The 25796-nt window shown below is 52.7% G+C and overlaps 3 protein-coding genes across 5 annotated transcripts; 2 read left to right on the top strand and 1 right to left on the bottom strand.

The window, feature by feature from the left end:
* The first annotated feature begins 3944 nt into the window (after positions 1-3944).
* On the top strand, positions 3945-8798 carry TMPRSS5 (transmembrane serine protease 5). 3 transcript variants are annotated; one of them, XM_064524208.1, is made up of 13 exons: positions 3945-4192; positions 4304-4430; positions 4607-4714; positions 4993-5115; positions 5540-5675; positions 5781-5894; positions 5996-6039; positions 6125-6287; positions 6388-6572; positions 6656-6754; positions 7125-7262; positions 7794-7946; positions 8604-8798. In XM_064524208.1, the coding sequence occupies exons 1-13, from the start codon at positions 4085-4087 to the stop codon at positions 8669-8671; spliced, it is 1566 nt and encodes a 521-aa protein (XP_064380278.1). In that variant the 5' UTR covers positions 3945-4084; the 3' UTR covers positions 8672-8798. The 3 variants fall into 3 exon arrangements, with proteins under 3 accessions (XP_064380278.1, XP_064380279.1, XP_064380280.1); XM_064524209.1 differs by having other exon boundaries at positions 5978-6039; positions 7120-7262; XM_064524210.1 differs by having other exon boundaries at positions 3946-4192; positions 7120-7262.
* ZW10 (zw10 kinetochore protein) lies at positions 8740-23016 on the bottom strand. The gene is made up of 16 exons (XM_064524207.1): positions 22832-23016; positions 22576-22710; positions 21863-21964; positions 21590-21667; positions 21291-21450; positions 20697-20846; positions 19823-20014; positions 18995-19158; positions 17980-18162; positions 17259-17497; positions 15741-15812; positions 14616-14785; positions 13849-13979; positions 13221-13352; positions 12423-12625; positions 8740-11630 (listed from the first exon to the last, which is right to left on the bottom strand). Exons 1-16 carry the CDS (start codon positions 22946-22948, stop codon positions 11510-11512), a joined length of 2349 nt encoding a protein of 782 aa, XP_064380277.1. The 5' UTR covers positions 22949-23016; the 3' UTR covers positions 8740-11509.
* A 58-nt stretch (positions 23017-23074) lies between these two features.
* On the top strand, positions 23075-24918 carry LOC112991715 (T-cell surface glycoprotein CD3 delta chain). Its single transcript, XM_026114386.2, has 5 exons — positions 23075-23252; positions 23336-23563; positions 23747-23878; positions 24228-24271; positions 24582-24918. The coding sequence occupies exons 1-5, from the start codon at positions 23174-23176 to the stop codon at positions 24642-24644; spliced, it is 546 nt and encodes a 181-aa protein (XP_025970171.2). The 5' UTR covers positions 23075-23173; the 3' UTR covers positions 24645-24918.
* The last annotated feature ends 878 nt before the right edge of the window (positions 24919-25796 follow it).

The raw sequence follows: 25796 nt of genomic DNA, 5'->3' as shown, positions 1-25796 counted from the left end.
TCCTGTTAGGAGGTTTGGAAAATGGGTCTCTCTCGGAGACAAGATGCTGGGTGAGACGGATGATTAGTCAGATCTGGTCTGGCAGGTCTTATTTCTTATGGTGACACGCGTGCTATGTTTTGCAAGCTGGAGATTAAACTCTGCTGTGACGGCGATGGTAAGCACAGGCCAAGCTACCCGACCCGCTTTGCAGGGAGTTAAGGGCAGGGAAAGGGAGTGCCCTAGATCTCGGCTCCTGGCTGTTACACTGTCCGGTTCAGGCACAGCTCCGTGTGCCCCGTGTCGGCTGCGCAGCCCCCAGGTTGTCTGGGGGTCGTCGGTATTGATTTTTTTTGACCAGAGCATCAATGCTGGGAAACCGCAGTCAGAACATGCAGGACTCATTAGCCATTATGAGATTTGGCAGACGGCTACCAGGATTAGACAGGTTTTAGGCTGTTGCTTTTGGCCATTTCTCTGATTATAGGCTAACAAAAGCTGCCTTATCTCACTGAGAAGCACTTTTATTAGAGAGGGGACCAAAGGGAGAAAGAGAGGAAATGAGGTGAGGAAGGAAATGATCCAATGGAGCGGGCAGGAGGCAGGGGACAGGACGAGGTCCTGAGGTGGTGGCCAGGGCTTCTCGAGGCTGGGGGCCGCGTCACCTCGTTCCCCCTCTCCAGAGAGGCTTGGGGAGCGTCGAACACAGCCCTGTTTAGGCCAGCGTTGTTTCGGTGATGTTAGATGTGATGGCGGGGTGGTAGCAATTCAGGGATTTTGTCAGCTTTCTTAGGAGGAAAAACCAAGAACGCGTGAGGAGCGAAGAAGACGCGGGGCTGGGGAAGCTGTCCTCATCCCCACTGCGTCTGACAATAAGCGAACGAACTTTGCAGCAAGCCCTGTGAACTCCGCCTGCTGAATTAAACAGACGATTGCTCCTCGTTTGCTGCCCCGGCCCCTAGCTGCTGCGTTCTCTGCTCCTTAGCAGTCAGGGCATGGAGACTGAATGCACTTTCATCGCAGGTCAGAGTCCTGCCTCGCTTGATGTCGGCTTGGCTGCTTTTCGTTGGGTCTGCTCCTCCCCAGCTCCCCTGGGGTGGGTGCGCCTTGCTGGCAGAGGCTTTTGGGCTTCCAGGGTTTTGCCGTGGTGATCTGCAACTTCACACTTCAGTGCTTCGTATGTAAGAGTTAAACGCGGGCTCTCGCTCCGAGCGGCGAGCAGCAGCTCGCGCGTTGCTTTGCAGAAGGCAAGCTCGTCTGGCGGCGGGTCGCACCAGGCACCTCGGCTTGGATGCGGTCCGAGGCTTTGCGTGCAGCAAACGCTGCTGGGAGCTCCCAGGGCTAATTAAAGCTGAAATCGGGTTTTGCTCCTAGCAGGGCTGTCCAGCTGTGACAGCCTGCGTGGGAGAGCTCAGGCACTATGGGGAAGACTTGAAAAACGTCTGCTTGAGACAAGTGGCAGAACCTATTTCGACAAGGGAGAGCTGCTTTAGATCCTGATGAGCAGGACTAATCTTTTTTTTAGCACTGACTGTTTTGAAGGCTTAGGTCTCTCTGGCTTGGTCCCACAGGAAGGACTTAGCTTCTGCATTGGAAAGGATGGAGCAACCTGAGCACAGGCTAAAACGAGGAACCAAGTCCCTTCGCTTCCCGCTGCGAAGCCGAGGTCTGCTGAGAGGCAGGTTTAGCCGGGATGGTGGCGGCAGCACTTGGAGCAGCGCGCGGGAAGAGCAAAGGTCTCCTGTCTGCTTCGCAGCTCAGTTCATGACTCCAGGTCCTGGCTACAGTCACGTGGCTCTGGCTGTGTCCATCCCAGAGCCGAGATAAAGCTGATTTCTGCTTTAATCTTCCCAGAGTCCAACACTAGGCAGAGCAAGGTTGCTTCATAGGCTTCAGAGCTCTAAAAAGTGGAAGCATTCCTGGTTCTGCCCTCCTGGCCTCGCTGGGTTCTGCAGAGGGGGTATATGCAGCAACTGGCTGACAATGCTGCTTTAAAAACTCCACATACTGGAAAGAGGGGCCAAAATTCACCCCGGGGTAAAGCTTGCTAGGCTTGTTCATATGGCCCCAGCCGCCCGAGAGGTCTTGGTTTACAACGCTAGCACGAAGCATGTGGCAACCGCAGCGCTGCGTGTCCACGGGCAGCCAGGCAGTGCAGAGCCCGAGCGCCGTCGTGCCAGGTGTCCCCGTCCCCTGCGCCGCTCTGCAGGCCCCTAACAGCAACCCCACAACCCGTGAGACCCCCGGGGCAAGGGGCAAGGGGCAGGGGCTGCCTCTGCAGGGCCCAGCGCTGCCCTTGCCATGGATTTGTGTCCCAGCTTGGAAGCACCCAGCAGCCTGCGCGAATCGAGTTTGGGGAGGAATGTACCAGGTTAGGTGCTCAGAAAGCGGTTTTATGTGCCAAGAAACAGCCCTTTCTCACTAATCTGGGCCAAACTGACTGATGGAGAGAGTTTTTGCTTGTTATTGCAAAAATTTGAAGTGTGTCATTTGACAAACTGTAGGCCAGATCTTCACATGGATGTATGTAGCTGCAACCTTATCAGCTTTGGTGGCATTAAGCAACAGCAGCTAACATCTGGCTTGGTGCTCTGCAGCTGTGCTCTGCTCGCCGCGCTCAGGTGGGACGTGAGCCGGCTTCGGCGGGAATGAGCTAGCGGCGTGACCAAGGGGACGCGCTGCGCTGGGTGAGCTCGGCCGGCGCTCAGGCGGCCACGTAATGCGCAGGGGCGTTTCCACGCTGCTGTCGATGTCTGTAACCACTACTGCTCTGTTTTGTTTTACTTTTCCAGAGAACCATAGAAAAATGGCTGAAAGTAAAGACAAAAAGCTACAGTGCTGTTCTGCCTACCTTTTGTGTGTGTGTGTAAATGCAGTTAATTTTGAAAGCTCTCATTTTAGTCACTGCTTTCCTCTTGCGAGCAAGCAGAACTGATGGAAGTATTGATCTTCTTTTATCGCATTTTAAGAGAGGGAAAACGGGAGTGACACAGGGCAGTGAGGCAGCGTAGCTGGACTGATGTGCTGTGTTTTTTAGAACTGCTGCCTGTGTATCTTTGTGCAGTTTGCCTGCTTTATCCCCCCCAAGCAGCTGGCAGAAGCGGTGGCTCTCTGCGTGCCTTGCCCTGTGCCGTCGCTGGCAGGAGAGCACGTGTGTTCGCCGGCTGCAGCTGCAGAGCCCGGGTCCTCGTCCGCCTCGCTCGCCTGCCGGCCCTGCCGCATCCTGGAGCGCGTGAAGCTCGGCGGGAGGGAAAATGGCCTTGGACCGGGCACTTTGCAGCGGGCTGCGCTCTCCTCCGGGACGGGGCTCCGGCAGCGAGGGGCCTCAGCCCCATTTCTGCACTCCTGGGCGGTCGCCTGGCCTCTCCGCCGGCGCTTCCTGGTGCTCCAGCACCACCTGCAGTCGCCGGCGGACGGGAGGAGATGCTCCGGGTGCAGCCAGCCCCGTAGCTGCGAGGCGAGGGCCAGCCCCTGAGGCAGGACAGGACTGTGGGGTGCATTTCAGAGGAGCTTCCCTGAGCAAATACCACCAAAATCCACCGACCTCTAGCATAACGCGCAGTCGGCTGCGTTCTTCTGCCTGGAGAAGCGTGTGGGAAGAAAGATGTCTCTCTCACAAGACAGCTATAGCAGTTTGTTTCGGTTACCTTTTGGTTCTGAGACACGCTGAAGCCGGTACCAGGCTCACCTCGCTTGCATGGGCCGCTGGCTGCTTCAGTTTGCCGAAGGCCACGGCAGTGTTTGGGGAGGGGGCGCAGCCCGTCTGTTACGGGGGCTCTTAGCAGGAGCCCCGGCTGCTGCTCTAACAGGAGGAACGCGGAAACAGTGCCCTTTCCTACCAGCCAAGCACCTTTCAGCAGCAAGAAATTACATGGGGAAGCAGGAGCCAGGCTGCGATCTGCATATGGCCGGGGGGGTTGCGAGACGGCGGGGGAGGCAGGTGGGAGGTGGGCTGGGGAGCGGAGGCGGCGTGCCAGCTGCTGCTCGGGGGGCGGGTGCCCTTCCCCAGGGCCCCAGCCGGCGCGGCGTGCTCCCGGAGCGGGGCCGGGCGGGAGGCGAGCGGGCCGGCCCCGGACAAAGGCGCCCTTCACCGCGGTGCGCGTGCATGGCGCCGCGCTGCCGGCGCGCACGGGAAACCCGAGCTGCTTGCAGGAGGCCTGCGCCCGCGGTCCCGCCGGCAGCGCTCGGCCCGGCCGTCCCCACGGGCAGCATGGTGAGCAGCGCCTTCGCCCACCGCGGGCCTCCCGGGCTGGACGGAGGCTGTCCCCTCGCAGGAGGCTTGCTTCTCCCCTCGCCTCCTTCCTTCCTTCTTTCCTTCCCCCAGGGCCTGGCCCCAGCTGCAGAGCATCCAGACAGCCTGGCATGCGGCAGCGACGCCGTGCAGAGCCGCAGGAGCCGGCCGGCGGAGCCAGGGAGGGAAGCGAGGAGCACGCGGGTCCCCGCAGGACGTGGTGAGCTGGTTTACGGGAGCGAAGGGCCCCCGGTCTCAGCCTCCTGCAGAGCCCATGGCTGTAGCTCGCGTGCCCCCACGGGGCAGAGGCGACCCGAGGGGTTCGCCGGGGCCGGGCAGTGCTGAGGAGGGAAGGCGAGACCGCGCTCATCCTTTCTCCCTCTCTGTTTCTTAAAGATCCTTCCAACGCGGCTCTCGGGAACCTCTGCGCTGCCCGCAGGCTCTTCCCGCTGCTCGGGGCGGTCGGCCTGCTGGCGGGGACGGCGGCCGGGGCATGGCTCCTGGGTCAGTGTCTGCGCCGCGGGCAGGGCCGTCGCGGGCAGGGCCGGAGTCGAGCCCCTGAGCGTGCACGGGCGCTGGCAGCATGGCTGCTCACCCCGGGCACGGTGCTGCAGCGTGCACGGGTGCATGGGGCTGGCACCCCAGCAGCGAGCCACAGCTGTGCTGATGAGAGCCAGAGGCACGTCCAACCTTTTTGGTGGCGGTGCGGGGCCGGTCCCAACGCTGTGTGCCTTGCCAGGCTGCCCGGGCCGTGCAATCCCACCTCCGTCTTCTCCCCGCAGTGAAACACCTGAAGCAGCCGCTGGCAGACCCGGGCTCGGCCCCGCCGCAGGAGCCGGGAGCTGTCGCAGCGTGCGGTGAGGGTGATGAGGAGGAGCCCGTGGTCCCCCGAGCGCCCGGCGCAGGTTTGCACCTTCCCCACGGCAGCTGAAGAGGGGCCAGGGAGCAGCGCGGAGGAAAGCGCCGGCCGAGCCCAGCAGGCACTTCCCTCTGCACGGAGCCGAAAGGATGCTCTTCAGTGCATCTCCCGCTGAACCACTGGCTCCTCTCAGCTGCGTTTTGCAATCATTTTCTCTTTCCTTTCCGATCCCGCCCCGTTCCCAGCTTTACTGTCTCACTGCACGGGGTGATCCTAAAGCAGAGGAGGCTCTGGCCAGGCTCTTTGCATGTCATCGCCCAGCAAAGCTGCCCCTGGGGCACTGAGAACAAGTGAACGGGTTCACGTGGTGTTCTTAGCTGCTTTGAGTGTTTCTTCTCCCCTGTGCTGGCCCCGCACAAAACCCTTCAAGGAGGGGACCCCGCAGGCTGTCTTTAACAAACTGCCTTTAGCGTCTTTCAGAATAAACTCGGGAAACTCCCTGCTGGAAGTGCAGGTGGAGAGCAGGCCCGGCTGGCTGCTGGCGTGTCACGAGCGGTGGGACCTCTCCCTGGGGACGCGGCTCTGCCGGCAGCTGGGCTCTCTCAGGTGGGCACCGCCGCGCCGACCCCCTCGCCACGTCCCGCAGGGCACGGTGCCGCCGGGGGCCGTGGGGCCGGTGGGATCCCGGCCCCTCTGCTGTCACCGCTGCAGGATGACGCACCAGAAAGCAGTGAACGTGACGGACGTCAGGGTGGAGGGCGCGCAGCAGTTCGCCCAGATCACAGCCGAGCGGGGCAGCCGCCTGCGAGACATGTGGCAGGTCAGGTAAGGGCGGCTCCGGGGCGGCAGGGCTCGCTCCGGCGGGGAGCGGCGGAGACCCACGGCACCGGCACGCGGTGCCTGAGCAGGGTTTTGCTGCCGCGCAGGAGCCGCTGCGAGTCAGGGCGGATCGTGGCTCTGCAGTGCTCAGGTAAGCGCCCGCCCTCCTCGCGCGTCCCCGGGCCGAGCGGCCCCCGCGCCGCCCGCTGCTCACGCGCCCGGGGGCCGCGTTGCAGAGTGCGGGCAGCGCCCCGGGGCCGCCCGCGTGCTCGGCGGTGCCGACGCGCCCCGCGGGCGCTGGCCCTGGCAGGTCAGCGTGCAGCACGGCTCCCAGCACCGCTGCGGCGGCTCCGTGCTGGCCCCCGACTGGATCGTCACCGCGGCTCACTGCGTGCACAGGTAACGCCGGCTCTCCCGCGTCCCCTGTCCCGCGTCCCGCGCCTGCTCCCGGCCTCGGCGCCGGCGCCCCGTGATAGAGGCAGCCTGCGTTTCGGCTCAGTTACAGGCGGCGGCGGCGGCAGGTCTCCGGCTGGCTGGTGTTTGCAGGCGTCATCACCCACGGCTCGGTCGGGCAGGAGGCTGGAGTGCCGGTGGAGAAGATTATCTACCACTCGCTTTACGACGACAAAAGCCTCGACTACGACATCGCCCTGATGAAGCTCAAAGTGCCCCTGAACTTCTCGGGTGAGCCAACGCGTGCCGGCTGGCGGTGCTCGGGGCGTCACAGCCGCCCACGGGCTGCGGCTCAGCTGTCACCTTCCCCGCAGACGCCGTGGGCGCAGTCTGCCTGCCGCCGTCCCGCCAGGACCTCCTCCACGGCACCCGGTGCTGGGTCTCCGGCTGGGGCTACACCAGCCCGGACCAAGGTGAGCACCCACCGCGGCTTCTGCTTCCCCCACGGGGCACGGGAGGGCGAGGGCCGGGCGGCGGACAGGAGAGCTCGCCACTGCCTTGCAAGCTGCCCGCGCACCTCTGTGCATCTCTTACGGCCCGGGGCTTGCTCCCACGCTCTGCCCCGTCCCCTCGGCGCGGATCCCTGCCTTTCCCCAGCTCCGCGCTGTCCCCGTCCAGCCCTTCCCGCGCCGCGTGTGGCCTGCTGCACCCAGCCCTCTCTCACTGCTTTGCTCCTGTACCCCCATCCCTGCCCGCCCCCTCCAGCCGCGGTGTCCGCTCGGCCCCTCCTGCTCGCTGAAGACCCCGCGCCCTCTCGGCTGCTTTTCCTCCCTCCCAGCGCAGGTCACGGAGACGCTGAAGGAAGCTCTCGTCCCCTTGATCGGCACCCGGCGCTGCAACAGCTCGTGCATGTACGGGGGCGAGCTCAGCGCCAGGATGCTCTGCGCCGGCTACCCGCACGGGCAGGTCGACGCCTGCCAGGTAACCGGAGCGGCTGGGGACGCCGGGTGCGTGTAGCGGGCGCGGAAATCACCCAACGGGTACGGCCCTGCTGCGTGCCGGCAGGCGCTCGCGTTTGGCCACAGCTCGGAGGAGCACAGCGCGGCTCGGGAGCGGCCCGCAGCCCCCCCGCTCTTTGCCTAGCCCCCGTTAACATCCCAGCAACTCCTGGCTCGGGCCCCCTGCGGCAGCCCTGAGCCCCCGGGGCACGTGTATCGCGTTAGCAAAGGAAATGGTTCTAAGCATTTGGCAGGAAGGTTGGGGGTCTCTAAAGGTACTGAGCTATAAGACTAGGATGCATGAACTGATCCGGGCAGCAAAATATTTTCAACATCCCCAGTAACGGAGAATGGAAGAAGCTACGAACACAAGCAGCTTTGGTTTCGCTGTCTTTTCCGAAGGGAGCTGTGCGCTGCTCTGCATACCTCTGTTTCGGTTTCGTGGCAGCAGAATCCGGCCTGAGCGGAGCCGAGCTGCCGCCCGAGCCGCGCTGAGCCTTGCTCTGCCTTGCAGGGCGACAGCGGGGGCCCCTTGGTTTGCCAGGACGGATCCACGTGGCGCTTGGTCGGCATCGTGAGCTGGGGCCAGGGCTGCGGGGAGCCCAACCACCCGGGCGTTTACACCAACGTGGCTCAGCTGCTGCCCTGGATTTACCAGGTCACGGAGGTAACCTGGAGCAAGCAGGCAAAGGCGCGTGGGGCCCTCAGCAGGCCGTGAAGCACAGCAAAGCGTGCCCCGTCGCAGCTGCAGCCCCTCGCTGCAGCGGTTACGAGCAGAAAGCAGAGAAAGGAGCAGAAGTTGCAGAGGACCTTACCCAAATCTCACTATCTGGCTTTAGGACTGTCATTTTAAGACCTTACTGAGGCACTGTGGGTATCTGTCACCTACAGATGTCTTCTGCAAGACTGGGTGGAAAACGAGTCCCACTCCTCCTGTTTATTTTCACTGTAGGGAAAGGTAGTTGTTTTTAATTTTTAATACGGTTGATTTCTAGTCAAAGCCATCATACATCTACATCGGGACTGCTCCAAACCCCTGCTGTGCTGTTTGTAATTGTAGTTACTATGGAAACAGCACCTTTTTTTACTGTTTTAGTAGAGGCACTGCCAGCGATCTAAGTTTAGACTGAGCCTCAAATACAAGGGAGGAGTTCTGACCTGGGCCTGCCCTACAGCTGTACGTGTTACTTAGCCAAATCCCACCCTGTTTTATCTCTTTCAGTCACTGCCCTACACTCACCCCTGACACATGAACCTCTGGAACAACCTCCCACCCCACAACACGGTACTAATTCTTTTTCTTCTGTGTTTTTTTCTCGACCAGATGTACTAGAAGCAAAGCAAGGAGAGACTTCAAAGAGCAAAAACTTGCCCAGTCCACGTAGCGAGTGAAGAACAGTCCAGGAGTAATTCGTATGTCTGTAACCATACCAACAGATTCCTCAGATGACAGTAGGAACTATGTCCAGTATAAATAGTTTATTAAAGAAAATAGCACATTACATTTCTGTGAACAATCCACATGGGAGAAGTGGTGTTTTTCAAAATACACATTTCTTGGATAGCTATGTGTAAAAGGGAAAGGGATCCCATGAAATCCAAGTGTTATGGGAACATTCTCAGTCCTCGCTCGGATAAATTACATGGAGGAGGGGAAGGAGGAAAAAAAAAAAAGCTTTAAGTTAAAATGTTTTAAGTGGCAGTCAGATTTTGCATCTCCAGTCCTTGCTGCACTCCCATATGCCGGACTAAGCCTCACAGGCAACGGGGCTGCTCTCGCCCTCCCCATGCCTGTGCTAGGTACCGCCCGGAGCGGAAGGGGCTCCCAGCCCCTGCCCCGGGGGTGCTCGGCCGGCCGAGCAGGCAGAGCCACCGTTCAGCTTTGCGATGACTCGGTTGCGATGCAAAAGCCAGTTGTGATCCAGGTACTAGAGAAATGCTCGGGCATACAAACAAAAGTCAGACAAAAGTGCAAACAAAAAGGCTACAGTGGTAGATAACATAGATAAAAACGCTAAGCTCTTGGGGAGCAAAGTTTTCACAAGCAGGTTGTAAGCGCTACAGGGTAGGAAATATTTTGTTCCATGCATGTAGCACCCAGTACATCTTGGCCTCTGGGCTTTGTTTTAACAAATGCTATTGGTGACATTTTCAATTAAAATTAAAACCTATACATGTCTTAAAATCAGAACAGTTTGTTAATGCAAGACAAACTGGAAGGGAGAGCCAGCTGCCTATTTTTGTTGGCAGGCCAGTGGAACAGTGACAGAAATAGCTTACTAGATGGCATTAACAATAAAAATACATACTAAAAATATACTTCATTTACTTTTTCTAATAGCATTAAAGAACTTTCAATAGCTGAACTTTTTCTGATGTAATGATGACTAATGCTTTGCTTTAAAAAAAAAAAAACCAAAAAACAATGCACTCAAAAAACCACCCCCCTTAAACAGCATTTCTTTCAGGCCTTTTACAAGTGCTCTCAGAAGCCAGTGAAACTAAAGATTTCTCATCAAACAAAGAGGGCCTTTTTACAGTAAGAACACAGTGGCTTCCCCTGCTTTCCACGGTCTTAGGAGCCCAAGTCTGGAGCAAAGACTACAGGTAAACATCCCCTCTTACTCCCATGGACTCACTCATTATTTGCAGCCTTGGTATGGATAAATTTTTGTTTGCCTAATTTTTGGAGCTGCACAACAGGGAAATAGGACAGCAAGACAATTTTTCAGCCCTTTTCCTAATATTCTTTAGCCATTTGTCTTAATAACAAATGAACCTTTTCAAAATCCTTTTTTATGAAGCTTTAGGAATTTCATAGAGGCCAGGTAAAGGAATGGCGATAAGAACAGAGCAGTCCCTAGACCACCACTACACTTGATTTTCTCGCTATGCTCCTGAAAAGGCCATATGTTGACACATCAGTGATGGTAAACTTCATTCAAAGAGTGCCAAAGGAAACTTCTGTTCATCTACAATAGGCATACTTAGGAGAAAGGGGTTTGCTTAGTCTGGAAATCCATATATGACAAATGCTTTGTTGTAAAAAGGATTGATAGAGGTTAAATCATAAACCAAATCAATCTACCACAGCCTGCTGTTAGTAACTGGAAAGATAATGCTGTGACTGCATGCTTCAATCCCTTGCTCTGTCTATTCACATTTCTCTCCTACTTCTAAAAGCATGGAAAAAGATACTGGCAGAAAGACAGCAGGTGCCAGAGCTACCTCCATCTTGCACAATGAAAAAGTAAACGAAGGAGCTGAACTCACTTCCACAGCTGGCAAAGTGAGACTAAAAACTTCTAAGTCTGTTTTAAGGTATTTTCCATGAGAAATAAAGCCAAGAGTAATTTTGTCACTTGTGCAAAACATTGTGAACCAGTAAACAATTTACTCATACACACAGAACATGCTTTTCCCCACCCCCCACTTTAAATTTTCACTCTTTTGAGGCCTGCTTTTCAGGGGAACCTGAGCAAACAGGGAGGAAAGAGCAAATTTTGGCACTTCACCAGTCTTAGAACACCAGAAGCTACCAAAGTCTGTGAGTTTAATATGCAGTTTGCAAGGACTGATGAGGTAAGATACAGTGGGCATACATGACCCGATGTAAAACTGCATAGATAAGATTCACTAGTGAGAAATAAAAACCCCTCTAGAAGACCCTTAATCAAGCAGCCTTGAGATGACACAGTACAGCACCACATCTCTTGCATGAGAGGCCCACCTGACAGCAGTACCTATTCTTGCAAAGAGATGTTGCATAAACGATTTACTTAATTTCCCTATGCCGGGCTTAGAGGAAGATGAAATCCAGGAAGATGGAATTTAGCAAACATCACCAAAAGCATCTCTTCACCAGGACTGTATGCCCACCAGCTCATGAAGGAAAACCTGGATCTGGGCAGGATATCTCTGGAGAGCATGGCAGGAGGTTGAACTTTCAAGCCCTAATTCCATCCACCGGCAGATGGAGCAGAAGCAGTTAGTGTCTATGTGCTACCCACCTTGGATTCACCAGTCCCAGACCCACAAAACCACCCTATTTGCCCTAAGGACATTTTGCTAGGAAATCTTCTCTTCTCCAGTCAAGCCTCCAGGAAGCACTTTGCCTAATGCTAAGCTTATTACAGACCAGTACAAAAGGGTCAAATGCAAACAATAGTTGAAAGACTCAGTTCACTCTTGCTTTATCAGAAGATGGCACACGTAGGAGCAAACACAGAGTTATTTAATTTTGGACAGTGCTGCTGCTCTCCTTTCTGTGTTCTGGAACAAGGCTCGGATAAGACTCTTCACTTCTGCTGGGGAGAATTCAGCTGCCAGAGGTCCTTTACCATCCGCCCACCTAAATGCGAGAAAAAAAACATCGTTATTTCACCAAACTGCACGGCAACTTCTTATTAAAACAAGCCTTCTGAGCACTCACTCTAAACCACTGCAGTTCTCCTACTCTTACAGCCCAAAGATGCTGACTAGTTAAAGTTCACTTAAAAGTGTGGAGACATTATAGACTTGTCACAGCTGTAAGTCTGGTGACAAAAAAAAATCCAGTCAGCAGCATATTAGCTGCGTGCAACAAATTGTGTCCCACACGCAGCCTGAGTCCAGCAAGAGAATGAGGTGCTTTTTGTGCTTATTACAAACTGTACCTTTTCTTTCTCTTTGAAATTAAGGCTAAAGCCTGCTCTGCCTGCAAAGTTCCCATTCATTTCCCAAACCCCCCCTGAAAAAAAGAAGAAAAAAAAAAAGTGTTTTATGCCCAGATGGAAGTAGATTTGGGACGTTTTAGTCTTTAACACCATTCCAACAGCAGCAATGAGCTGGGCACAGGAGAGGAACAGCTTTTCCCAACTGCTTTCTCCACGGCTTGTGCCTTTCAGTTTAGGCTGCTGAGGACAACATGTTTCCTTGCTGTTCAGAAGGCAAGCATGAAAGGGACTATAAACATACACCAAAGAAATGGCCCTAGGAGCAGATACCTGATTCTCAACCTGCTCTGAACCCCTTTATTAAAGGTAATTGCCTCCAAGAGAACAGCGTCCTCTGAAAACGGTGCCCTGCTTGTGTCAGAGCACTTCCCAGCTCCCTGTTACCGAGGTAAAGAACTGGCAGGTGCAGTGAAAGGTAAGACACCTACTGATCTACTATTTCCTGGAGGTTGGCTTGCAGGATGATCATCAGCTCTTTGAATGTCATCCATTTCTGCACGTAGACTGGAACCTCTTCTTGGTATTTCTTATTTTTGTCCTCTTCAGGTAGTGGGGTGAAAACTTGAGGCCCTTCTTCTACCATGGTCCTGCAGAGGGAGTACAACCTATCTGCATCCTCGGCAGAGATATCCTGGAATTGAACAGATTTTTGGTCAGCTATATTTTTGGATTACAGAGCAGAAAGAGAAAGGAAAAATGGCAGCTATGCAAAGATGAAAAGCAGTAGCTTAGACCATGCTTAACATTCTCAAACCAACATAACTTATTTCATGAATGGCAGAAGTTGCTTCAACTTAAATTCTCAAAAGACTGGGGAAAGCACAATGACATTCCCAAAGCCTACATGGGAATCAGAGCCCAGCGGCCCTTCAGCCTCAGGACACCAGTTAACTTACGTACTCTGAACAAAGAAGAGGAGAGCGATTCATAGAGTTTTTTATACAGTGGGACTGCTATACCTAAATCCAAACTGAGATGCAATCATGGCCACTTCCCTGACCTTCCCCCGACTGTACAGTCATAGTATCACTGTAAGAGTATATACAGTCTCAAGTGGATGCGAGTTATGGATATCTCGAACATTTCTCATAGACAGGAACCCAATTATCATTTCAGTGAAAGACAATGGTTCCCCTGAAACCTGATTTTAGAATGAATTTCCAGAGTCCACGAATCCTAGCTGTTAACAACACACTGTATTTGGTATGTCCATCTCATGCAGTTACCTCTAGGGCAGCGATCCTAGCGATGATCTCTGTGAGGGCTGTGTTCAGCAAAGTCCCCATAGCCTTGCAGTATACGTTCACGGGAAGGACGTCTTGCCAGACTTTTCCCAGTCTTTTCAACTGATGCAATACCTGGAAGATAACAGCTACATGCTACCTATGTGTTATCAAACAGAACATACAAGAGAGGTACCATGCAGTAAGGTGACTACAGATGGACAGAAACCAGTTTTAAAGAAGAGTAAGGCAATGAAGTATCAAGGTATCGCGCACAGCAGACGTTCCTGGGGTAAAAACGCAGTATATTCAGTTTGCGTTAAGGTTCATCAGAAGTGTGATAGACCTTTTCCTTGAAAAATGAAACACATTAGAAATATAGTCATTTGGGAACCAAAGTTCCAAGGTTAAGAAACTTTTTATTTCACCTTGGAGCAAGAAGAATTGAACTCAGCATGTTTCAATTTTGTAGAAGGAGACATAGCCCAGGGAAAGACAACCCATGCAAGCTGTTTGCAAAATCCACTCTGCTGAAACACCACACAGTTCTCAGGACTGAGCTTGTGTACTGTACCTACTCATGGACAACATCTACAGACAACAGTGTGGGGCTTCAATTTGCATTGCTTACCTGCCTTATTGCTTTGTTTGCTGCACAGTAATTTTCCTCATCATCCATATTGGAAAAATTCCTGGCGCTTGACAGCCTCTCCAGTATTTCTCCTTTCTGTACTCGCATCTGGGCTAGAAAACACTCCATCCCTTCAGGAGCAAACAAGAGTAGAGGGAAGCTATTAAACAATTAACAGTTTGCCTTGTCTATTTGGAGATTGCTTTAAAAACAAAACATTATGGCAAGTTTATGGTTCAACAGTTACAATTTCCAGTCTCTAATCAGTTTCACGGAGCCAATTTAACCAGGCCTGCACTGTCAGCTACAGACTCAGTAATTTCTTGCAGAGCTTTGATTGCCACAACACTTACGAGAAAGAGCTGAGTAGCAGGAGTAACTATGGACAACAGGCTCCTGTGAAGCTGATACAAGTATATCTCAGCTTTTATTTCCATAGTGACCTAAAGAAGGCATCAAAAGACAGAACAGCAGATCTCAAAATAGCTGTGAGTGTCACAACACCTCACTGGATAAGAAACTGTTCTTGAAACTGTGCACTGGACAAAGACAGCCAGGCTTAAAAGAGTCAAGTCCTAAAGACCATGTTGCCCAGACTCATAAAGCTCTGTCAGACTGCATTACATAGACAGTATGAAAATTCTTAAATAACAATCCATTGCGCTAGCCAGTAGCCCCACTTACATTTAAAATTATTCATCAACAAATGCCAGCATGAACTACCATTACACTCATCAAAATATTTCAATACTGAAAGGTAAAATTACCAAGTCTCCTAAAACCAGGTACCATATCTACAAAAGTAGCTGTTCCATCACACAGGATGCTCGTCAGGCGGTACCGGAACTGGTGTCCCAGGGTGAGCAAGTGGTGAGCAATGTACATGCAGTTGTTGTGATGGATGGCTGCCAGCTGGGGCAGTTTCTGAAGGTTCTCTCTGTCCCAGGAAGGAGGAGAAAAGAATGCACTTACATCTGGCTCTGTTAAAAAATTGTCATTACCCCCCCCCCCCCGAGAAACACAGGATCTGTCTCAGACAGATGTTGGAAGTATCTAACTGCAAGCAATGCTTGACAAAGACATCAGTCAGAACAAAAGCATTCAACCTCCTGTTGGATGCACAGAACTTAGATACGGAAAAGGCGTTCCATGGCTAGCGAAATGGTACCGCAGCACTCCAAGTGTGTGTTATACCCACATCATTTTTAAAAATGGACTTCCAAGCAGGAAGGCACTTCGTTACAGCACAATGGTTAGGAGAGAGAAGTCCTTTCCAATAATACAGGATTGTGTCTGAGAACACTGGTGTATTTTTAATCTTTTATCACTGCTTTTTTTTTTACAGGCAAAACAGCATGAAAATCTCCAAATCAGACCCAAGGTCAAAGTTTTGTGCCTGGATTTAAAGACAACTGTAGTAAGAGCTACTTACAAACTCTTTACAGCCACATTATAGTTCAGAATATCTTAAAGGCTAACCCACGTCCATGTCAAAGCAGGACTCTATTCTAGTAACCCAATGGACGGGTATGATAAAGCTGATCTGCTAGACTCCGTTGAGTTCTGGAGACAAAACTTTAGCTCACGTTGCTTGAGCTTCATGTACACAAGGATCGTAAGACAGAACCAATGTGATTCATGTCAAAGACATATTAAAAACAAGCTCCCAGGTCATAAGACTGCAAACTCAGAAACTCCCAAGCAAATACTCTAGAGGTATGATTTAATAACGGATTAAGAGTACTAGCTTCTTCCCACTGGAGGAAGACTATTAGTAATCTTTGGGTGTGGTGGACAAACAGAGAGTAAGTGGGGCTGACACAATAGCATTGTTCTCTCGGCAAAGCAGGCCCAGGTAATACAAACACACAAACACACACAAACACACTTACTTGTGGTACGTTGGCACTACATCATAAAACAGCTGGAATATATTCCGCACAGAGTAGAAGAGCTGTATACAGCTACAACAAAAATCAGGTTTGTGTTAGTTTGTTAGCAGAATTAACATATATATTCTTGAATGCTGAAAGAAAAGAATGCAATAGAAAACAAAATTAACTACGGGAGATCAAAAATGGGATTTATAGAAGGTTCATGGAGAGTCATTTAGCCATTTTTGAAAAGCTGTCTTAAAACTAAAACAAAAAAAAAGAGGGAGAGACAAAGATGACAACTCCTGCTGGCTCTAATTTTCACTCAGAAACCTACTCTGACTATGAGCTTCAGCAGCTTCCAAAACACCTTCCAAAACTTTCCTTTTCTGTCCTTTGCACCTAAAGAATAATCAGCAAGGATAAATCACAAATAAATGTCCCTTTCTCACCAACAAACCACAGAGCACAGAAACTGATCAAAGTGCCTGCACTGTTTGTTTTCAGTTTTTCTTCAAAAACTTCTTCTCCAAAACAACCAGGTTTTATTGGTGGTGAAGCACATTTTCCTTACAGACACAAAGAATTAATTGTCAGGATCAATTACAGCAATGTCAATAAAGGCAGTGTTCTGGAAAACTCACAAAAGCTGCTCACAAAAGCTGTGACGACCTTGTCCCACAGAGGACAAGCAGCTGGCAATGTCTGCACTCCTAAGTTCAGTGGGGCAGAGAGGAGCTTCAGACGACATGTCCGAGGGAGATATATGAAACCCCACAGACAAAGGGGACAGTGTCCCTTCTTCCAAGAGGTTGTGCAATAGCCAGCCCTCTCTGCCACAGCACACTGAAAGGCGCTCAGTACCTAGGAAACTCTCCCTCTGCAGACTGTGGTCTCCAGTTTATAAAACGGAGAATAAAGCGTTGTGTACATGGTTCCTCACAATGTCTGAGCATTTTCTCTGAAGAGCCCTGTTAGATCCAGAACTGGAGTTCTTTGCTTTTACCCTGTGCACGTGCAGAAAGCAAAGAGGAACTCGCTTAAGAATGGGTTCCAGCACTTAACATTTGGTTTGAAAAAGATGAGATGGTTTTTTAATTTTCTAAACAAGTGACATCTAACACATGGTAAAATCTTGAGGTGAACAGAGCAGCAGCATTTCTCCCACCTAAGAGACTGGAGCCATGAACTGCCTTGTGCACACTATGGAGTCACCCCGTTTTCACTGCTATAATAGTGAAAATACAATAAAAACCTACCTGAATGCTCCCTGATAACACAGGCCCCAAAGGCTGCTTAACCAGAGCACTGCAGGGAACACACTCCACAGCTACTCCTGGTGTACCACTCTGCTGCACACACCCAGGGACTCAGCCTCCAGCCAAAACACCCACCACCTTTAATGATCCATTCTAATTTTTAAACAACATTTTCTGCTTTTCTAAATTGAGTTTAATCGCCTAACAGATGCTTAGCGCTATCAAAGGCAGCAAGTATCTCACACCCAAGAGCCACCTGCTGTTACAGAATTCCTACCACTGATCCGTGCTGGCTGTAGCCTCCAACAGCGTCTGATAAGCCAGCTCCATTAGCTTCTCCACTGATGAACTGATGCGGCATGTGGGCAGAGAAAACGTGTACTGGCTCAGTTTAGATTCATTCTCCAAATTCACCATCTCATTATGCAGAAGCTTTGAAGTTTTTTGCATTTTTAAACGATCCCCTGCCCCAGGATCAGGAAGTCTTGGTAGGGCTACAGAGGAATCAGGTGTGATCTATGGGGGAACACAAGAGAAATATAACATTATTTAGAGCCCACAGAAAGGGGACTGCACAAGACAATGAAACACTGAATGACAGAGATTTGAGACTCTAGATAGGCTGCAAGGCTGCAGAAGTCTCTGCCAGAGGTCACCTGGTTTATGAATGATACGGCAGTCCACAAAACACAGACTATACAGTGTTTCATGCCCAGAAGCAAGCTCTATAAATGATACTCCAATTTTTCTTGTGCTTATGACAATAGTCAAAAAAGCCTATAAAATTGAACTTCAAATATTTTAAGAAACATCACGTTAGTGGAATAACCCACTTTAGCACCATTAAGAAAAAACTTTGAAACTGTTGTTTGCCAAGATCCTCAAATAATCAGAAGAAATCAATCCCCCATAAAAAGGAATCGACTCTTTTACGCAACCCTTCATCAGCTAAACTGTTTTTCCACATTAAAAAGATGGTATACTGCAACAACAAGCACCTTCACAGTATTGTGTATTTCTGAGGTCATCAGCTTTCTGGCTGCCACAATAACATCCTGGCACTTCTTGTTAGCAAAGTGGGAATTGACATTACGGGCATATTTCAGTAAGTCAGTTGTGTCTCCTTTCAAAAACTGCATGTTCTTCAAGGCCTTTTCAAATTCCTCTGTGGATTTAATCACCTGAGAAAAGCAGACATAGGTGCTACATTAATACTTGTGGATTCCAGGTTATAGTTTTCTAAAATCAAAGAGCGAAAATAAAGTTGGGTATAAACTCTTCCACTCAGCTGAAAGCAAAGTGGGAAACTACGTTTCAAAGGGCTCTAGCTATCTAACAGTTCTTCAACAGTGTTTTGGAAATAGCTGGTTCGGTTTGAGACCCTGAAAACACATTAGTACTTGCTTTAAACTGCAAGTTTGTCCCCCCGACTTGCAGGCAACCTAATTCAAAAACCAAAGGAGTAATGTAGCCAAATTTCACTGCACAGGCCTACCTGGGGCAAAGGGACAGGAGTGTTTGTCCGATCACTGCTTGTGTTTGAAACAGCCCCCTCTTCATGGAAAGCTGTTTTGGCCTACCTCACTAGCAGTAAGTTCTGTTTTATTTTCTTAGATTTAAAAAAATTATGTTGCCTACACAAGAAGCCCCTGTGATCATTAAAAACAAATACAAATACAAAGTCAAACATTGCAGCAAATTCTCAGGAAGTTGGCCAGGCAAGCAGCACTGCCACATCACCAGGAATGAAGACACCTTCAGCTCTTCTAGAGGCTCAGACAGGTGTCTGAACATCATGCACCCTTAAAGTCCCCAGATCTCAGCTAAACATGGCTCAGTATCTGTGGATCACAGACCTCACACTTTACATGACAAGAAAAACAAGCCACAGCTTAACTGAGAGAAGTATTTCACATGATTCTAGATCAGCAGAAGACAGAGAAGAGACACCTTCTGTTGAAGCTGCCCATCTGGGATTTCCACCATGCGGATTTGAAAGATTTTGAGTCCTACCTCTACATATTGCTCTAGCTTGCTGCTATTGGTTGGAATTGAATTCACCAGACAGTTCTGAATGAGGCAGTCAGATAACGCTTCCCATATCATATCACCCAGCAGTTCTGACAGTGTAACCTTGCACTCCTTTTTGTCTTCCACACACTCCTCAAGAGGAACATCTGCATTCAAGAGAACACAAATGGATTTTAACACACCGTCCTCCTGGACCAGACCCTCCACCAGTTCATTCAGTCCCTCCTGTCAGAACAGCATCTCTCGGCTGCTCCATAATCATTATTATGGAGGTATTCTTCATATCCAGGCCTTAGTGGGCATGTGGAATCGCCCACCCCACCAAAAGACAACTGAATTGATGTGTAAACTCAGCCATTTTCCTGGCACGTTTATTTTGTGAAATGCTAGCAAAGCCCAGACCAAGGGAAGATCCTGAATGGAACCAGCCTGACTGAGGAGCCCCATGGACTGCAAAGTGACTCCCACCTTTCGGACCTACGGTGTGCAAAGATTATTGGTGCAGTGACTTGTCTCAAAAGCAAGATCATTCACCCAAAAACAATTCCTTGATTCTTTTGAGCCCAAACATGTTCCTCCTTCATTTTCACAGTATGAATGTATTGTGAGTGCTTGGTCACAGCCAAGTTCAGTTTGCCAAGGTGCCAAGCTGCCCAAGAGCATGGCATGGCAAGTTAAAAGCTGCTTAGACCTTACACATAAATCAATACTGCTTAACAACCAGATGTTCCAAAAAGCTTCTGCCACAATTACAGGAACTGGGTGCTGATCAGCAACTCACTCTAATTCCAAAAGGGAGAAACTACCTACTCAGCAGATGTCTGTGAAGAACTTCTAGAATCAGCTTAATCTTGTCAAAAACCTCCACAGGAGAGGTATTATCCAAGTTAGGTTCCTCAGACTTAAAACGGAGGATGACCACATCTGACTGTTCCTCCACCAACGGCCAAAGAGATGAGTAAGAAATCAGTGGCTTGAGGATGTATTTCAGCAACAGCTGGCCTGAGAAAAGAAAAAAATATGTTTTCAGCAGCAGAAGGCAGGCTGTTTGCTCCAGTGGGGCCCACTAGAGACTATTTTGGATTTATGGATTCTTCAGATAAGGCAGAGGAAACGCTCTCTCAAGCACCTATATCAGGGAACGTGCATGTGGTAAAACACTGAGTTTCGTTTCATTCAAGCGCATTTTACTCAGGCAAAACACACATGGAGGCCTAACAAAGAGTAGCACATATAAGCAAAGTGAGAAACAATCCAAACAGCCAGCAGCACTAAATCCTATCTTAGCATCTGGCACGCTTCCTGATTTATAAACACCTGGGAAGGCTGAAACCTTGAGACTGCATGAAACCAACAGTCATGCTCTTTATAGAGAAAGAGGCTGTAACTGGAAAAAACAGTTTGAACATGAGACCATGAAACCACATAGCCACAAATTACTAAAACAGTTTACTAGAATAACCTGACAGGAAAGGATAAATAATTTAGGGCAGTTTCATATTAATAAGAACCAGAGAATTTATCTCATGCTTGCTGGAAAATACATGCCAACAGAGTAAGAAGATGTCTTGCAGGGTCCTGCTGAGGTGGAACTGGATCTCAACATCCATCTTGAAACAAATCTGAGCTCACATCCACTCAGGCTGCTACAGCTATGTTTAACTGGAACCAAGGTCTGTCTTACCAAAAGTTTTAAGCTTGGTGTGCAGTTCTCCTAAGACAGCAAAGGCCTGCAGCACAGAGGCAACAGGTGGGCCAGCAATCTCCTCCTCTTTTGATGGCACTGTGCATAAGTGCAGTTCTGAGTGCATCACTGACTCCAGGCTGCTGCTTTCTAAAGAAAGACAAGAAACACCTCTCAGTCAGAGTGAGGTCTGAGCCACAGCAGATCTAAGAAGCTACTGCATTGCTTGGGTGGCAGATAAAGCGAACTCTCCATTTCCACTGACTAGGGTTCCTAGAACTCCTGGTAACTGTTCTAATCTCTGTTTCATCAGTTTCTAAGAAATATCACTGAGGAGTCAGATGAACGTTCAAACTCAGTTTAAAAGCTACCAACTGCATCAGACTGCTTCTGGTGGGACCTAAATACTCTGGAGTAGAGTGAAGTCCAAAGAGCACTGCCACTCACCGATCCCCCTCATTAGGATTATGCAAAAGGCAGAAAGAACTCATTAAACCAACCTTAGTTTAAAAGTCCTAGTTGTGTAGGTACTTGGAACCATACTTATTTCAAATAGTGAAACAAAGAAGTGAAGCCAAGTAGAGTCGTGTGTACCTTTTGCAGGAGGAAGCTTCCACACAACCAACTTCTGCCACTCCTCTCCTAGATGATAGAGCATATTCTGTGTCTGCACTGTGAGCTCTGTGCCGAGCGCTTTCAGGATCTTCAGCTCAAAGCCCTTGCGGGATTCCAGCATTTTCAGGCTGCTTCGTGCCTAGTGGTAAAGGTGGAAACAGCCGCACACAAAACATGGGTAACTGCTGCCCCAGCGGCCTATTCATAAAAGAATCTTAGGAAATTTTTTGAAAGTATTTATGAACAATACTGTCATATGCTTGAGAAGTCATTATTACCTTTTCCAGTTGTTGAGCTGCTACAACATACTTCTTTTCCAGCAATGCAGTGTTATACTTTTTAATAGCGGCATCAAACTGCAACAAACAAATATGACCACAGGCAACTGTACACGTGCTGTAAGACTACAGTTTGCTAAACAACATGGCTAGAGACAGGAGCTATGGTTGTTTACCCAAAAGAGAAGCCCAGAACACTGCTGTAGGCTGAGCAGCAGGGAGGAAGACTAACGTTTAATGATTCTAAGCCGCTCCCCCACCTCCCTGCCTCACCTCTTGTAGCTTTTTCAGAATACTCAGAACCAGCGTGTCTCGCTCCAACTGCTGCTTCAGTTCAGTAAATTCAGCAACGGCAACATTGAGATCTCGCTGAACCTAAGGTAACAGACATATCAGTATCTAAACTAAGTATCTAAACTTTGAGTTTTACCCTAATTAATGTGTTTGGGGGGGGTCCTATTTGTTTGCTGTTCACTGCATCATGCTCTTCTGGGAAGAAGAATGCCACATGCCACTCCTTAAACTCATTTTAAAGTCAATCAAAGGAGAAAGGAGGATGGAGAGGATGACTCTGTAATCCCGCCTGTGGGACCTGCCCACATCCTCCACGGAGCCTTCAGTGGACATGCACAGCCGTGATTTAGGTGGTGCACGCTTGGTTCCCTTTCTGCACAATATCACTGCGGGATCAATGCTGGGCCAGTCCACTACTGTGTGCTTCAGATCTACTGCAACGTGACAAGGCTGATCCTTCTCTCTCTCCTGAAGAAGAGACGTGGGATGCTTTTCCACTGACTAACAACGAACAGGCAACGAGCTATCCCTTGATTACAACTCTGTGTACACCTCAGGCCCGACGCACACCTATGTGGCACGTGTCATCCCAAGGCATTTACGAGGGGCGATGCCACGGCGGGCTCCCCTTCTCCTCCCCCAGGGGCCCTGCGGGTGCGGGATGGCACGGAGCGGGGCGGCGGGTGCCTGACCTCGGTTTCAATGCCGGCCCTCAGCAGGTCGATGCTGCTGGACAGCCCGTCCACCTGGCGCACCAGCTCCTCGGCGCTCTGCATGCTGGGCAGGAACTCGTGGTACTTCTTGTTGATCATGTTGCAGACTTCGCCCTGCGCCGGGGGGACGGGGGACACGGTCACCGGCCGGCGCCGCCCTTCCCGGCGCCCCGCAGGCCGCCCCGCCGCCGCCCCGGCCCCCGCCGCCCCCGGCCCCGGCGCGCCGCGGCCCTGCCTTCAGCTCCTCCACGCGGCGGGAGAGCCGCCCGATGCGGGTGCCCAAGTCCTCCTTGTCGAGGCGGCCCGAGTGCGCCAGCACGGCCGCCACCAGCGAGCCCGAGGGCGCCGCCATGGCCGCCGCCCTCCCGCCACCGCGCGGCACCACGGGAAGGCGCGCGGCGGCACTACGGCTCCCGGCGCGCCCCGCGCCGCTACGGGCGCCGGCGTGGGACACGCGTCCTCGGCGCGGGCCGCCCCCGGGCGCGGCGGCTCCTCCCGGCGGGCGGAGCCGGGCTGTCAGCGCGGGCCGGCGGCGCGGCGGCGGCGGTGGCCTCGGGGCGGCGGCGGGCTGGGCGGCATGCGGCCGAGGGGGGCTCCGGGCGCCGCGGCGCTGCTCGCCGGGCTGCTGCTGCCGCTGCTGGGGCCGCTCGCCCGAGGTGAGCCCGGGGGCCGGGGCGGTGCCGGCAGCCTCCGCGCGGGCAGCGCCGCCTGAGCCGCCCGCCGTGGCCTCTCCCCGCAGGGCAGGAGGCGGTGGTGGTGAAGGAGGCCAGCGGCCAGGTGTTCCTGCAGTGCGGCACCGGCGGCGCGTCCGACAGCGTCTCGTGGTGGAAGGACGGCCGGCAGATAGGCACCGAGGCGCGCCTGGACCTGGGCGCCGTCTACGACGACCCGCGGGGCGTCTACACCTGCCGGCTGGGCCGCGGGCGTGGCGCGGCCCAGGACCTGGCGCTCCAGGTGCACTACCGAAGTGAGTGCCGCCCGCCCGGCCCGCGGCGGCCGCCCGCGCCGGGGGAGCACCCAGGGCCGAGGCGGGTCCCGCGGGACGTCGCCCCGACTCGGGGCAGAGCCGGCCGAGCTCCCCGGGCGAGGCGGGCTGGGGGCCGGGGCCGTGGTCGCGCTCCCAGCCGCCGTGCCCCGTTCGGGTTCGCAGTGTGCCAGAACTGCATTGAAGTGGACGCCGCCACTGTCTCGGGGATCGTGGTCGCGGACGTGGTCGCCACCGTCTTCCTGGCCATCGCGGTGTACTGCATCACCGGCCACGACAAGGGACGCATGTCGCGAGGTGAGGGGAGAGCTCCGCTGGCCGCCCGCGTGTGCGGGGACGCGGGGCGCGTGGGCATCGCTGGGAGGGGAGCCGGCACACGGCGGGCCTAGCGTGGCCCCAGGAGGGATCCGGGTTGCAAGACGTTGGAGCTCCTTGAGGGCTACACAAGGCCCAAGTTGAGGGCCCAGCCCGGGCCTGCAGTCTGTGTTTACACACGGGTGATCTGGTGCTCAGGGCTGGGGCTTTCCATCATTCCTCCCACAGGAGGTAAAAGCACAGGGCTGAAAGCAGCCGACTGCTTGGGCTGGCTTACAAACGCTCCCCACACAACTCCCCCGATCCTTGACCACAGTCTTTCTCCGTTTAGCTTCTGACAGGCAGAACCTCATTGCCAACGAGCAGCTCTACCAGGTGAGTGTGCGTGTGTGCGCGTGGGCTCGGGCCCCTCTGCGCGGTGTGGGGCTGCATGGCTGGACAGCCGCGATGGCCCAGCTGCTGAGGGACATGTAAGGCCTCGACACCGAGCTGCAGGGATGGTATGATGGTGCTGGTGATCGCTTTCTGCTGCCGAGTCCGCAGCCGCCTCCCCTGGCGTGACCCAGAGGATGGGGCAGGCTCAGCTCCCCTCTTACTCTCTGGGCTTAAGCTCCGTGTGTAGGAGCAAAAAGCTGTCCAGAAGCCAGCCACTGCTGTGGCGCACCTCACCTTTTTCTCCTCCTAGCCCCTCGGCGAGCGGGACAGTGCACAGTACAGCCGGCTGGCACCTGTCAAGGCCCGCAAGTGAAGTGGGAAGACGTGTGGGGCTGCCGACCCCTTCACACCAGGAGTAACGTTACAGCAAAGCCATCGCCAGTGCCCGAGAGCACAAGCAGCCAGGGTAGGACCCCAGCACCGCCTTAGTAAACTCGCTGCCGGCAGAAGACAGCATGAATTTTTGCCCAAAGAGCCTTCCAGCTCCCTGGAGGCCTCCCGGGCTGGCCTGCTTGTAGCTCTCTGCTCTTTCCCTGATCTACTGCATTTTTGTATTTCTCTGTCATTAAAGATGAGCCTCTTTCATAGCCTCCTGGCTGTGTCAGTTGTGTTGAGGCTGGGGAGCGGTGCAGTGCTGCTGGGGGAGGCACGTGCGCGATGTGGTCTCCTGGATCCCTGCAGAGCCCTAGGGCTCCTGCCTGTCCCAGGAGAGAGAGTGGAGCTGGCACAGAACTGCCAGCGCCACAGGTGCCCGTGGCTGTACCACCTCTCCGTGCCTGCGTCCAGATGACATGTGGGCCGTTGATGAAGCTCATGGGCAAGGGATGGGAGACCTTGTGAAGGGAGAGGGCTGCTGCTCCTGCCACTGGGAGAGGCCTTGTCTCATTAATCTCCCTTTCCAGAATGGGGAGCGGGGACACGAGGAGCACAGCAGCACTCGGCAGGGTCTGCATCAGGCCTGCAAAGCGCCCGCCTGCCTCAGTGCCCCGCACAGAGCTGGGCGGCTGGCAGGAGGGGGGACGGGAGGACGTCCCCGCTGCACATGCAAGGCTTGGGGTCTAATTGCAGTCGCCAAACCACAGAGGCATGCCAGGCCTCTGGCACCCAGCCAGCCTGCAGGTTGCCCCAGTGCTTTGGGGAGCGAGGCATGAGCAAAGCAGCAGCCATGCTGGCTCCCCAGATCAGCTCGCGTGGGCTGAGCCCAAAGCGGAAATGGAAACGCAGAGGGGGCAAAACCTGCGGCGGAGACTGTGCAAAGCACTTGGCAGCAGAGCTGGGCGGGCAGCAAAGGCCAGGGTCAGCCCACTTTCCCCTCACTCCTGAGGGTCTCTGGAGGGTTCCCACCCACCTCTGCATTCCCAGCCCACAGCACCTCTGCATTCCCAGCCCACAGGACAGTGACCCCCTCCCGTGACCAGGCCACAGGGACCTTTCGTGGGGCATTTCGGGCCCACTAGCCATTCCA

The sequence above is a fragment of the Dromaius novaehollandiae genome, chromosome 21 (genome assembly GCF_036370855.1).
Source record: "Dromaius novaehollandiae isolate bDroNov1 chromosome 21, bDroNov1.hap1, whole genome shotgun sequence".
Lineage (NCBI taxonomy): Eukaryota > Metazoa > Chordata > Aves > Casuariiformes > Dromaiidae > Dromaius > Dromaius novaehollandiae.
The sequence above is the reverse complement of the archived record's forward strand: the minus strand, read 5'-3'. Positions and strand labels throughout refer to the sequence as shown.

Bases quoted from the DNA above. Each gene is read 5' to 3' on its own strand.
- LOC112991715 (XM_026114386.2), top strand. From the start codon at position 23,174: ATGCGGCCGAGGGGGGCTCCGGGCGCCGCGGCGCTGCTCGCCGGGCTG. The intron at 23,564-23,746 runs GTGAGTGCCGCC...TCGGGTTCGCAG, and splicing joins GCTCCAGGTGCACTACCGAA to TGTGCCAGAACTGCATTGAA. The intron at 23,879-24,227 runs GTGAGGGGAGAG...TTCTCCGTTTAG, and splicing joins CAAGGGACGCATGTCGCGAG to CTTCTGACAGGCAGAACCTC.
- ZW10 (XM_064524207.1), bottom strand. From the start codon at position 22,948: ATGGCGGCGCCCTCGGGCTCGCTGGTGGCGGCCGTGCTGGCGCACTCG. The intron at 13,980-14,615 runs GTAATTTTACCT...TTGCTCCTGAAG, and splicing joins ACCTGGTTTTAGGAGACTTG to GGATGGAGTGTTTTCTAGCC. The intron at 11,631-12,422 runs GTAGGTGTCTTA...TCTCGCATTTAG, and splicing joins CTCCAGGAAATAGTAGATCA to GTGGGCGGATGGTAAAGGAC.
- TMPRSS5 (XM_064524208.1), top strand. From the start codon at position 4,085: ATGGCGCCGCGCTGCCGGCGCGCACGGGAAACCCGAGCTGCTTGCAGG. The intron at 6,755-7,124 runs GTGAGCACCCAC...CTCCCAGCGCAG, and splicing joins CTACACCAGCCCGGACCAAG to GTCACGGAGACGCTGAAGGA. The intron at 7,947-8,603 runs GTAACCTGGAGC...TTTCTCGACCAG, and splicing joins GGATTTACCAGGTCACGGAG to ATGTACTAGAAGCAAAGCAA.